At 40.6% G+C, this 14,030-nt stretch overlaps 1 protein-coding gene across 11 annotated transcripts in view; it reads right to left on the bottom strand.

The window, feature by feature from the left end:
- Window positions 1-14,030, bottom strand: part of ppargc1a (peroxisome proliferator-activated receptor gamma, coactivator 1 alpha) — a 446,776-nt gene that overhangs the window by 395,540 nt on the left and 37,206 nt on the right. For all 11 annotated transcript variants that reach the window (XR_011353662.1, XR_011353661.1, XM_069925053.1 and 8 more), the window contains one exon: window positions 9,344-9,557. Coding sequence is in view for 9 of the 11 variants with exons in the window: in XM_069925053.1 (XP_069781154.1) it covers window positions 9,344-9,427 (84 nt within the window). In the remaining 2 variants the exon portion in view is untranslated. The remainder of the gene's footprint in view (window positions 1-9,343; window positions 9,558-14,030) is intronic.

Raw genomic sequence — 14,030 nt, 5'->3', positions numbered from 1 at the left:
GTCTGAAGGCAAGAAATTAGTCAAACAATGCAATTCTTAAAAATTGTAAATTTCAAGATCTAGACCAAAACCTACACTACAAAATACATACACAGGACATATTTCAGAGCACATGGAGCCCAACGTTTTGGACCAATACTTGTCAGAACAAAGCAGATACATTTGTTTATGGTTCTAAGAACCATGTAATGCCAAAAATTAGTGTTTAGCAATATAATTATATAGTCATCAGCATTTGAGAGAATTGACTGAAATCTGAATCAGCACCAATATTAGATGTTAGAGACAATGAGAACATGAAGACTGGAGTTTGAACCCTAAAATACTGTAGTACTAATTTGAAATGTAATTCCATGAAACCAAAATACTGCAGCTGCTGAAATTCTAAATGAAAATTTAAAACACTAGAAATATTCAGGCAACATCTGTGGAGCAAGAAACCATCAAAATTTTAGGTTTATGTCTCTTTGGAAAATAGTGTTAGCTTGCTGTGTAAATTCTCCCAAGTCAGAACAAGAGAACTTTTGACCCAAAGTTTCTAGTGGTAGATGAGTCCAGAGATAATGAAAATTAATACCTTCATGCTTTTCTCTGGGTCCCTGTTCCAACACCAGCGTTGATTAATTTTGTCACACACTGCCACTCATTTAGTAAAAAACAAATCACATAAATCTGCATTCATACAACGGATTTCTGTCTGAAAACATAAAAATACATTTCTAGTCCATAGAACTATGGAATTAATCCATAGAACTATGGAATTGTGTAATGTCATTTCGAGTTCATAAATTGAAGCTTCTGGAACTTCTCAACAAGGATCAGAAAAGTGGTTGAGAAAAATAAAGGAATTTGAAATAAGACAGACCAGTAAGATTAGGGCAAAAGATCAAATTCATTAAGGCAAAAGGTCATTTGTATGCTGTAAGTTCCACATAATTTTGTGAACTAGTCACATCAAAATCCCTTCCTTTTTCACCACATCACCCGACATCAGTCTTAGTCTACAAACGTATCTCCAATCTGCCAGAATTATCCCTCCAACAATGTTGAGGTTAAAGTCAAGAAATAATGCAACCACTCACTTCACTCACTGTTATATCTGAAACCATATTCAAAATTCAGCAGACTGAAGCTGCTTGGAAGTACGTTGAAAGTAAAAGAACTTGGTAAATTGCTGACACCATCTCCACTGGTTATCACTGTAAAATGTCTGCAAGGAAGTTTGAGGCCTCAGTCAGTTGAACCGATTACTTCTCTTCAGTGGAACAGCAGCCATTGATTAACCTGGAACTACTTTCCTATTCTGGCAGCAAAAGCATGCAGAGTACGACAGTACTGTGATGGAAATTTTAAGGCAAAAACATCAAGAATGGTGAATTATCTGGTATTCCAGATACCTTTGGGAAAACAACCTTTCCATACTTGAATCATTGCCAAAAATGAAACGAGGTCACTTCGACTTGCCTTATGGTGGGGACAACACAATGTAATAGAAGGAATTACAGGTTCACTAGAGGTCTGGCAGACCCCATTAGCTGAAAGGGATGCTTGTCGTAATTAATGAAAAATGAAAAGAGGAGGCGGCTCACATTAGGTATGTATATTTCATTGGACATCAGCTGAGTATTTAGAACCAACACTAATATATTGCAATTCATATTCTTTAAATCAGCACTTTACACAGCTGGTTTGCCAGGAATTTTAGTTGCTCGTTTCCTGTTCATGTCCTTTGAAAATAAAAATGGGACAAGAGGCAAAAAAAAGGTCTGGCAGGCAGAAGATTTAGCCCAATCATCCAGGTTGAAATCTAGATGGATTTTGTTCTCAGATCTTTTCACAATATCCCAAGGATAACTCACACTTGACATCCAGTGAAGAGGACCAGAGATCCTTGGAGCAGTAGCTTCCAACTCTGTCTGAAAGAGAAGGTACCCATCAAGTCAATTCAAAGGACAGAAATCTCAGAAAGCATGAACCCCAAAGTTTCCCTTGCTCTGTTCTAGCTGACCTCTCTCTTTAACTTTGCACTCTGTACTGATGTTATTGCTGTATTTCAGTGCCTTCTGTTTAGGACAAAGAACTTTTATTTGCTCCCGTGCTCCACAATTTTAAATTTGTTATCAAACAATTCTCATGTGATTAAAGTGCACATTCCAGATTTTATTCAAGGTTATTTGTATACATTTTGGTTTGACCCTGTAGAAATTACAGCTCTTTATATACCTAAAGTAGTCTTTCATTTCAGGGCACCATAATATTTGGGACATAGCAATGGTATTTATATTAAAGTAGTCATGTTTAGTACTTTGTTCCATATACCTTGCATGCAATAACTGCTTGAAGTCTGTGATTCATAAACATCAGCAGGTGCTGAGTATCTTCTCTGGTGATGCTCTGCCAGGCCTCTACATCAGCCATCTTCAGCTCCTACTTGTTAAGAGGGCTTGTCCCTTTACGCTTTCTCTTCGCCACATGGAAGGCATCCTCAATTAGATTTAGATCAGGTGACTGACTTTGCCATTCAAGTATTTTCCAGTTTTTTAGCTTTGAAAAACTACTTTGTTGCTTCAGCAGTATTTCTGGGATTATTGTCTTCCTTAGATGAAGCAGCATCCAATGAATTTAGAGACATTTGCTCGAACCTGAGCAGATAAGATGCTTCTATGCACCTCAGAATTTCATTTGCTACTACCATCGGCAGTTACATCATCAATGAAGTGTGCCGGTACCTGTGGCAACCATAGATGCCTAGTCCATAACACCTCCACCACCATGTTTCAACTTAGAGAGTCCCTTTGTGCCTCCACACTTTGCTCTTGCCATCACACTGATACAGGTTAATCTTGGTCACATCTGTCCACAAGAACTTTTTCCAAAATACTGCAGGTTCTTTTAAAAAGCTCCTTGCCAAACTGTAATCTGGCCATCTTGTTTCTGTGGCTAACTAGTGGTCTGCATCTTGCAGTGTATCCTCTGCATTTCTGTTCATGAAGTCTCTGCAGACAGAAGTCATTGACAAATCCACACCTGCCTCCTGAAGAGTGGTTCTGATCTGTCAGACAGGAGTTTGGGGAATTTTTTTCATTATGATGAAAATTCTTCTGTTATCAGCAGTGGGCATCTTCCTTGGCCTACGAGTCCCACTGCAATTACTGAACTCACCAGTACATTCTTTCTTCCTAATGATGTTCCAAACTGTTGATTTTGGTAATCTTAAGGATTGGGCAATATCTCTTACTGTTTTGTTTTTCAACCTCATAATGGCTTCTTTGACTTTCACTGGTATAATTCTGGTTCTCATATTGAAAAATGCGAATAATAGACTCCAATGGTGATCAAAAGCTTAGAAGTAACCCTAGCTCTCTTATAACTGCACCAATGAAGCAACTACAGTATTTAAATTACATTTGGACATAGAGCAGAGTAACAGGCCATTTCAGCCCAAGCATCCATGCTACCCAATTAAATATACCTGAGTAATCACAAACATCTGTGAAGCCAAATGTCCCAAGCATTATGTTAAAAGATGCTGTAATTCCTATAGGGTCAAACCAAAATGTATACAAGTAACGAATAAAATCTGGAATGTAGTCACATATGAACTGTTTGAATACAAATTTAAAATTGGAGTGCGGGGGCCAATAAAGGAAAAAAGTGTCTTTGTCCCAAGCATTATAGAGGGCGTTGTATGTATAGTTTGACTAGCGATATTGCACGTTAGACAAACTTTCTCAGTGTACATGACAATAAACTTGAATTTGAATGTAGGCTTTCATTTCCCTTTCCCACAGAGAACTTACAAAATTAAAAATAAATTTCTTGGGCTTATACCTAATCCATGGTATTATTTTAGGCCACAATCTGCAAACTGTATGATATACATCATCTGGGATTAGATGATATATTGCGCTATAATTCACATAACAGATCCTGTTACTGTGTTCGTAGAGCCTTCATCTGGCTATAACAATTCATATTCCTAACAAAAATCTGGATGTAAAATAAGGACAACAGGTATGAAAATACTGATATTGCCTCATATCTTGTCTTTATGGGTATAGAAAGATAAAGTCAGAGTTACCATCTAGGTTTTCCAAAGTTAAATGAGGTTCTCATCAGTCTGATGGAAGAGCTTCTGATGCTCAGAGAAAAAGACCTGCCATTCCTAATTGTCATTATTGTACAAGTAGATCAAGGTCTTAAAGAGGAAAATCCTTGCATCCAGCTCATTTCTGATCCTTGAAGCAGTTGAAGCTATTACATCCACATAAATGCTTTGATCTTATGGGTAGCTTCCAGGTCATCAGCAGTTCAATAACAATGTGGAAGAAAATATATTTTTCAGCATAATGTGCATGTTTGTCAAAATAATAACCATTGTAGTAGCCATATCGCAGTCAAAAAATACACTGCTACAATTCAATTCTGAAACACATCTCTCTTCATTGACTTCAGGAAGCGTTCAAACCTGAAACACTGACAAGCCATTACTACCCATTAATGCTATCAGACCTGCTGGGTTCCTCCATAAATTCTTTTTCTGCTCAAGATTCAACCATTTGCAACTTTGGGTTTCCCTCTGTTGGCTGGCTACCTATTTAATGTGATCAGTACATTTCAATTTTTATACCGTTTCATTCTGAAGTTCACTTTTCCACTAACCACAAACTATCAAAGGAAATTATTGACACTATTTCCCCTGGTCGGCATAATGAGAACACTTATATTCTAGCTTCACGAAAAGGCCTTTCTAATCTTATCATGTTTAATATAAATCCAGTAAAGAAATATTATCAGGGAAATGTATTTTTAACCTTTTATAGCAAGACATTTTGGCACATTTCTTATGGAAGGCAGCTACAATAAATCTAATATGATTTGATTTATATGCAGAAAACATCAATGCAATATTGGATTAGTAGAATTCACCTGTCTTTGTGATGCATGTGAATGTCATCTATAAACCAGGATTGATACAGAGTTAAGAAATGGGACTATGAAAAATTTGCAGTCGGTGAAACCAGTTAATAGGACATGCATTTTGATAATAACAACCACTCATTTGAGTTCCGTTAATAATTTCAAGCACTATGTCATTAGAACAATAAACTTTGGATTGCCATACAGAGCTATCTGCATGTACGTATGCACACACGCACACACAAACAAAATCTCCCTCATTAATTATTCGATTTCTTCATCACCAGCTTTTCATCACCGTAATCTTGGGCTCATTCCTTTCAAAGATATTATCTGCTTCCTCAATCTTCACTGGGCATCCTGCAGGTCCAAATGTTGCCCTTCACCAAAGTTTATTGACTCTCCTACTACACAGTCCTTCATTCTTTCCAGGATTAGTTCCACTTTTGAACACTTGCCAGTCCAAAGCACCTCCCATTTATGACCAACTTTAAGTGGAACAACCAATTCATCTTGGGAATACATCCAGCCTATCAATAGCATAGTTATGACTGGCCAAATGTTAAAACCATGAAAATGTATAGATGGCACTAAGTTGATTTGCTAGCTGCCATGCAGTCAACTCATTGTCCTCTGCTTTCTTGGCACCAATCTTAATCTCGTCATCAAATCAATAAGCAGAGTGGGTCTCTTGATCTCTACCTTGCTGAGTGGGGCCCCACTAAGTAGTTTCAAGTCACCATCTCCAACACTATCACGGACCTCACTATCTTCAGAGATCTTCTTTCCACAGCTTCCCATTTTATTGTTTCCCAAAACCATATTGCTTTGTTCTACATCTGTTACGAGCCCAAAGGACCCCAAAACCTAGCAGCAATAGAGATTCACCAAAACAAGTAGTTATTTTTTAAAACGTTGCTTTTGATTAACTTTAAACATGAAAACAGAATCAATCTTTTACTTATCTCTATACTTAACTAACCCAAATTAACCCCCTTCTAATTCTTAGCGCACGTGTATGTAATGTGTGTGTAAATTTAAGAAAAGTTCTTTGGTTCACATTTCAATCTCACTTCTCCTTCTTCCAAGTTCTCTGGTTGCAGGCAATTCTTATACTGTGCACAGAATTTAACATGTATAAAGTTCACCAGGCTTTGGTGCTCGAAAGGTAAATGTTTACCACTCAGGAAGGTTCTTGTTGGGTTTGCAGAGAACTGAGGTACCATCATTAGTTACTTCAATGCTGATGAAACTTGCCCCATCAGGGTTCTCCAGATGGTAACCTCTTTCTTTCGGGCTACGACAGAGTTCCTTTCTGTTCCACTTATTCCAAGAGAAATATCAAACAGATAGCACTTCCAGCCATCCACTGCTCTGGAAATTTCTGTTTCCAACCAGCTTTTTCTGGCTTGTTTCAGCCGTGACTGTTCAGTCTCTTTCAGTGTCACACACATTAGCTGGGAGAGCTTGTTGAACTTGTCTTCTCTCTCTCTCTCTCTCTCTCTCTCTCTCTCTCTCACCAACTGAGACTGCCAGAAAGCCCATGTGACTCTCTCACTTGCTAAACCCTCCCACCTTCTTCAGCAAACCACAGGAGTTGTTCTCCTCTCTTGGTCAAGCTGTTGTCTTAGATAAACAAAGCCCAGGAGTGACCTATCTTTGAGCACACTGTAGGTACTTGCAAATAGCCGGTTTGTCTCCTCCAAAAGAATGGCTATTCATTTCATGACATCATTTCAATTAGCACCTACTTGTGAAATGACGTAACATTCTCCATAGATCCTGCAAAGTTACTGATTATGAATTCTTCAGTATTTCAAATAAGATCTGTTTTAAAATCTGTGTATGTATGTAACCTTCTCTAATTTTACCAAATTCTCCCAAATATATATACTCCATTACACATCCTACCCAAGATCCATAAACCTACCTTCCACAGTAGGTTTCTGCCTGCTCTTGCCCCTTAAAAACTTTTCATTATTTCTCAACTCCATTTTGTTCCATTTGGGTCAGTCCCTTCCCTCCTACATCCAGGACACTTCACATGCTCTTCATGACCTTAAGAACTTTCAGTCTCTCGACCTGACCATCTTGTGGACATGGATGTCAATCCCTGTCTACTTCAATCCTCTAAGAAAAAGGCATCAAGGCTCTTTGCTTCTTCCTTGATAACAGGTCCAACCAGTCTGCTTCCACCACCACCATCCACTTCTGTCTGGCAGAACTGGTAGTCACCCTCAATAACTTCTTTTCTGACTCCCCCCACTTTATCCAGATCTAAGGTCCCCAGTTATGCCTGCTTTTTTGTTGCCTATGTGGAACAATCCATGTTGCAAGTGTATATAGGTTACACCTCTGACTATATTGGTTTTGAATTGTGCACCTTGATGACCTCGTCAATTTTATCAACTTTGTGGGAAACTTCCACCCTGTCCTCAAATTCATTTGTTCCATCTCCAGTACCTCTCTCCCTTTTCTTGATTTCTCTGAATTCATCTTGAGAGACAGACTACCAACATCTTTCACAAACCCACTGACTCCACATTTCCCCCACAGAGTCTCTTACATGTTCTCAGTTTCTCCATCTCTATCAAATCCATTCCCATGAAAAGGCTTTCTCTTCCAGGACATCTAAGATTTCCTCCTTCTCCAGTAAATATGATTTTCCCTGCCATCAAAGCAGCCTTCGCACACATCTCCATTTCCCATCCATCTGCACTAGCCTCTTATCTCCACTCTGACATAACAAGGCAGGGTTCCCCTCATCCTCACCTATAACCCCAACAGCCTCTGCGTACAACATATTAATTGTTCGTCAATGTCTGTCACCTCCAATGGTATCCTGGAACCAGACAAATCTTCCACTCCCCTCTCCTCTCTGCTTTATGTAGTGATTGAACTCTGTGTCTCCCTGGTCTTCTCACCTTTCCCACTTATCGCCCCTAGCCTTATCCCTTGATTGCACCTGCACAACCTGTCATTCAGGGCCTCAAGCAGTCATTCTAAAGGAAGTGATACTTCACTTGAGAATGTGAAAGGGTCATTTATTTAATCCAGTGATCCTGTGTGGTGTGATGTGGCTTCCTCTACATCAGAGCAAGCAGACACTGATTAATGGATTGCTTCGAGTACCTTGGCTCCATCCACTGCAACATGGAGGATCTCCCGGTGGCTGGCCATTTTAATTCCACTTCTCATTTCCATACTGTCATATCAGTTAATGGACTAGTTTACTACCATGTTGAGGCCACACACAAATTAGAAGGACAATATCTGATAGTCCGTCTTTGCAAGCTCTAAATGGATAGCATGAACATCAATTTATCCAATTTCTAATAATCTCTCCCCTGATTTCCTACTTCAATTGGCTTTCCATGATCTCTCTTTCCTCCTTCTCTTTCCCCTCCCCATCCTTTCAAATACCTGCCACCCACACCTTCCCTCCTCAAGCTCCTTACATCCTTCCCTCCTTTCCATCATCTTCTGTCCTATCAGAGTGCATTTTCCTCAAGCCTCTGCCTCTTCCTCCTATTACCTCCTAGCTTCTTGCATTATTCCCATTTCTATCTCCATCTACCTTCTTCTCCCCCCACCCCCCACCACCTGTATTCACCTATGACACGGAAGCTCATGCTCCTTCCACTCTGCCCACTCTTTTATTGGGGGTTTCTGCCCACTTCCTGCAGTCCTGCTGAAGAGTTTTCAGCCTGAAATGCCGACTGCCTATTGCCTTACATGAACGCTACCAGACCTGCTCTTCCAATATCTCGCATGTTGCTTGGGTTTCCCAACATCTGCAGTCTTTCTTGTTTATCCTCATACCTCATTCCATTTTCAAATATTATTCAAAATCAGACCTAATCTAAACTGTCATGCAAAAATGCTCATGGATATTGTTCATGTCTGCACTTACATTTCTGAGGTGCTCATCAGCCATGAAGGCTCTTTATCAATAGGCCCAAAAATACTCCTTAATAAATAAAATAACAGCAAGTACTTGAATGAAGAGATAATATTAAAAACTGAAATGGGACAGTGTGAAATGATTTACAAACATAATTGTACTTAATCATTGTTCCTGCAGCACAACTGTAACTCTTACAACTCCAAATTTATATCATTTTAAAAATCTTTAATTCAGAATGCATATAATTCTATGTAATATAATCCTTGAAATATCACCAGTCCACTGGAATCGGCATAACCATTGTACAAATTGAACTCAAGCTTAAAAATGAACTCAAATTAAATCTTTTGTGCCAGAGCTATAATTGCATACTTGATAAATGGGTTTTGCATTTATTTTTATATTAGAAACTATGAACCATGTAAAAGCTGTAACAATTTGCTGGCTAAACAATTGGATGTCACTGTGCTATATTCTCCATTCATTGTCATTGTGCTGCTACATAATGTTACTGACCTGCCAGACAGCCTCCTTTATTAGTCTGCTGATCAACACTTCTTCATTCTGTTGCTCATTCCCTGTCATGCACACTACCTCCATTGCTGTATGCACACAGTACACTGTGCACCAGCTGGTCTTGTCACCGAATAGTGATTCTTTCTGTGTCTTTCCTCAGCAGCAGCAGCTTAGTGACAGGTTCGCCTCTTCGCAGCTACCCTGCATTGCTGACCTATGGAAATTGTATCATAAGATGACACCAAAGGCTACCTTTCTTACCAGCATTTCATGAACATCACCACTACTTCAACAACTTTCAAACATGGGGTCAGATGCCAGGCTTATCTGGAACTTGTTTGTAGATGTAAAGCTGCACCTTCTGCATCGCCCCCCCCCCCCCACCCCGGGATTTTTTTTGACTTAAGAATTTTCTGTTAGCTTATTGGCTAAAGTTTCCGTTCACTAATGAGACCAATTCAAGAATGTGATCTCTGGGCTTTTGAAAATCATAAATGTTTTCTTGGTAGTCTTTTCCAAACAGCAGGGATATTTGTTGATTTTTTTTCAAATTACAGTCTTTCAAAATAATCATGCTTCAAGATAATATCAGTTTCTGATTTATATGGTTTAAAGAAAGCCACACAGTCCTTCAAAATTGTGGTCGGCAAGAGCTAGACCGAGGTAAGTAAGAAACAAAGGACATTTCAGGTTGTTAGGGATTAACAATAAATGTCACCCTTGCTACCAACACTTACATTGTATAAATACATTGTAAAGAAAAACTTGAATTTTTTTTTGTTTGTTTGGAGTTTTACTTTCATTTACGCTGATCCAATCAACCTCAAAGGCCAGCTGCCATAACTGGTATCTGGGCCTCAAGTAGCAGACCATGGGACTATCAATAGTTTTCAAATGTCACCAATAATCAGAAATGTCTGCACATTTAAATAATTCTTGGCTAATTAAGGAATTAAAGTAATTGTAAAGAACCTTCAATTAGAGGAAATTAATTAAAACCATAAAAACAAATAAAAAATAGAAATAAACCACTTCTGAGTCCATGCTTTTAATTAAGTTTGGTAACCTAATTCAAATAAATGAGTTCACACATCTTAAACCAGCCATGACTGGCATAAACCGGAGGGGACAGGTGGGAGCATATTCAGTCCCTCAGCTCAGATTGTCAGTGATGACTGTAGTAGTAGTGCAAAAGGTAAGATGTACCAGTGTGGCTTCCAGCTCATCTAGGACTTTAACATTTCATCGTGCAGGAATAGTTGTCAGGAACTAGTTTACCCAGAAGGAGGAAATGGAACCAATGGCCAGAGATAATTAAATTAAATTAAACTAAACCGAGGACCAACACATCCTCTCAGGTGTACATGTAAGATTCGATTCGATTTTCCCAGAAGATTTTGAAAATATCCTGATGACTTAGCCAACATTTATATCTCACCAATACTACAAAGATAATCATTATCATATGCACAAGTTGCTCTCACCTTCAAGTCTTCATGCATCATGGCTGCATTTAATGTAGTGCCTAAAGAACTACAAACAACTGTAAAGTATTTTGGAACAGTCTAACATTCACATAATTTATTATTTTTTATTCAGTATTAATGCTTATTCAGAATTAATTCAGTTAACTTAGATCTTGCAATGACATAGCCATTTTCCTTGACACAATGATCAAGGAAACAAAAAAGAAATTTGATATAACATGGAAATTCAAAAGGTGCTGCTCCGTCAGTACCTCCTCATCAGAACAGGATTTAAACCATAGAAATCTGATCTTGAAAAAATTTCTAAAAACAATTCTTTTCATCAATGGTGGAGTAAGAGCAAAGAATTTTATTGGCAGATGACTGGTTAGACAAGGGGGCTCAGTAAAATAGATAATGGGACAGAGCAAGAGCTCTATGCAGTTTAACATGCATAGGAAAGGAAACTTTATCATCTAAAGATGGAAAAAAAGGCACATTTCTGATTATCAGAGACAGATGTAGTGATAGTGTCAGAAGCAAGTGAATGAAGGGATGGCAGCTCCCATGTGCCAGGGAAGAATCTATACTATACATCATATATAGCAGCATGGGAATCTAGGAGGCAACACTGGTTGTTTAAGAGCACTTTCATCATCCCAAGAATCACTTTCCAGTGTCAAAAGTAGTTTAATGACCTCAATGGATCAACAAAAGGCAGCATTGCTTTTAGATGAATAATAAACTGATTGCTAAATCACACAGATGTTCAGGGGTTTCCCCAAAACTAACAGTGAAGTATTTCTCGTAGAATATAACTAAACATGTCACTTTCCTAAAAGCAAATCAATCACCTTCTGTACTTTGTGCCAGCACAGTGATGTCTCAGAACCCAAGTCATTGTTCTTTAGCTTATTACTTAATATTTATCCCACGAGTTTTGGTTTTCCTTGATCCCTGAAGCTGGAGACTGTGGTGATGTGTAATTACACCACTAGGATACCACGGGTCATCCTGCTGACCTTGTACATAAAGCAGTCCAGAGCTACAGTCTAGCCTTCCAGGTTCATCTTGCTGAGAGACAAGACCTCTCAATGTACATATTAGTTTATTAAAGCTGTCTTAAACTCACACTGCTGGTGTGGTTATTGTCAGTACAATTTAATAAACTAATATGTATACTAATAGGTCTTGTCTCTCTGCAAGATGAACCTGGAAGCTGCTTCTGCTCCAATGTGCATTCTTGACCACTTGGAGACTCTTCCTGAGGAATGGAATCCAGGGACGACTAGCACACACGTGCATCCGAGGACAGAGATGGCGAGAGACCGCTGTACTGGAATAGTGGTGGAATGCAGAGAAGACCACAGAAGTATGATAGGGCAGGTAAGAAACTGCCAAGAGCCCTGCCTGACCATGGGTTTGCCGGTACAGATGCTGCTGACCCTAAATCCCGGTCCAATCAGAAAGGGGCCACTACAAGTACAAGTGGAAGGATCTCCACAAGTCGTGCTCCCGATCGCCACATATGTGCAGAATTCCTGATCACTCCAGAGCCAGGGAAAGCACTCCCCCAGCAGCAGTTTCCCCAGTACCACAGAGACCCCCTAAGCCCGCTCTAAATATTCCAAAGCCAGAGACTCAGCCAATAGCCCCAAGCACGCAGGTTACTCCTCCAGCACACACAAGCCCCACAAAGGCTCCACCAGCAGCTTCCAGTAACCCAGGGTCCACCCTTGCTACACCTAAAGGACCAGAGACTGTGGCTTAGCCATGTGCTCCGACCAGACAGGCTGGAGCTCGACCCCAGAAATCCCGGAGCCAGCACGCACTTCAGCCGCTGGCAGACATGCTTTCTGAATTATGTGGAGGGTGCTGTGGCATCAGATAAAGAGCTATTAATGCTGCTGTTAGCCCAGTTGGGAGACCACCCTTACTCCCCTATGCAGGATGCCAGGTCCTACCAAGAGGCAATGAGCATTTTACAGAGGCATTACAGTAAGGGGCATAGTGAACTCCACTCCCGGTACAGACTCATGACCAGGTCACAACAAGTAGGGGAGTCTGCCAGAGACTTTATACTCTCTCTGAAAGACCTGGTGAGAGGCTGCAACTTTAAAACAGTATCAGCTCAGGAGTATGCGGAGGACTTTATTAGGAACAGAATTGTTGCAGAGAGGTGATTAGCATAAATAGCTGGACTTACCGGGGCTCGGTCTTAGAAAGGTCGGACTCGGGGTCGGAGGAGGCAGTGAGTCAGCGTCTGGTGTCGTGTGAGAGGAGGAGGAGCAGGAGAAAGCGTCAGAGAGGTGAGTAGCATAAATAGCTGGACTTACCAGGGCTCGGTCTTAGAAAGGTTGGACTCAGGGTCGGAGGAGGTAGTGAGTCAGCGCCTGGTGTCGTGTAAGAGGAGTTAATTAGGGTTAATTGGTAAGGGCTAATAAAAGGAGTAGAAAGGGAGGGAGCGGCCAGCGAGGAGCGGCCCAGTGAAGGAGTGGGGACTTGGGCTCGAGGGACTTCGGTGAGCAGGGGCTAAAAAGGAGCACCTTGTGTGGAAAGGTATCTTTGAAATAACATATTTATAGTAAGAAAGGAGGAAATGGAGTCAGTTGGGGTAGTTAAGTGCTCCAGTTGTGGGATGTGGGAAATCAGAGGCGGCACAGCTGTTTCTGACAACTACACCTGCAAAAGGTGCATCCAATTGCATATAATGAGTGACCATGTTAGGGAGCTTGAGCTGCAATTGGATGAACTGAGGATCATAAGGGAAGCAGAGGCAGTCACCCCTAGAAGGCAGGAGTCAGGGAATTGGGTGACTGTAAGGAAAGGAGGGAGAGTGCCTGTGCAGAGTACCCCTGTGGAAGTGCCAGTCAGCAACATGCATTCGGCATTGGATATTACTGGGGGAAACTGCCTACCAGGGATGAGTCGTGGGGGTCAGGTCTCTGGCACAGGGGCTGCCCCTGAGGTTCAGAAGGGAAGGAGAGATAAGAACAGGATACTTGTAGTTGGGGACTCATTAGTCAGAGGGACAGATAGAAGGTTTGTGGGACGAGATCAGGGATCCAGGTTGGTCTGTTGCCTCCCTGGTCCCAGGATCAGGGGTATCTCTGATCGAGTTCATAGCATTCTGCAAGGGGAAGGAGAACAGCCAGAAGTCGTGGTCCATGTGGGGACCAATGACTTAGTTAGAAGTGGGGATGAGGTCCTGAAACAGGATT

Source organism: Narcine bancroftii, chromosome 3 (genome assembly GCF_036971445.1).
Source record: "Narcine bancroftii isolate sNarBan1 chromosome 3, sNarBan1.hap1, whole genome shotgun sequence".
NCBI lineage: Eukaryota > Metazoa > Chordata > Chondrichthyes > Torpediniformes > Narcinidae > Narcine > Narcine bancroftii.
The sequence above is the reverse complement of the archived record's forward strand: the minus strand, read 5'-3'. Positions and strand labels throughout refer to the sequence as shown.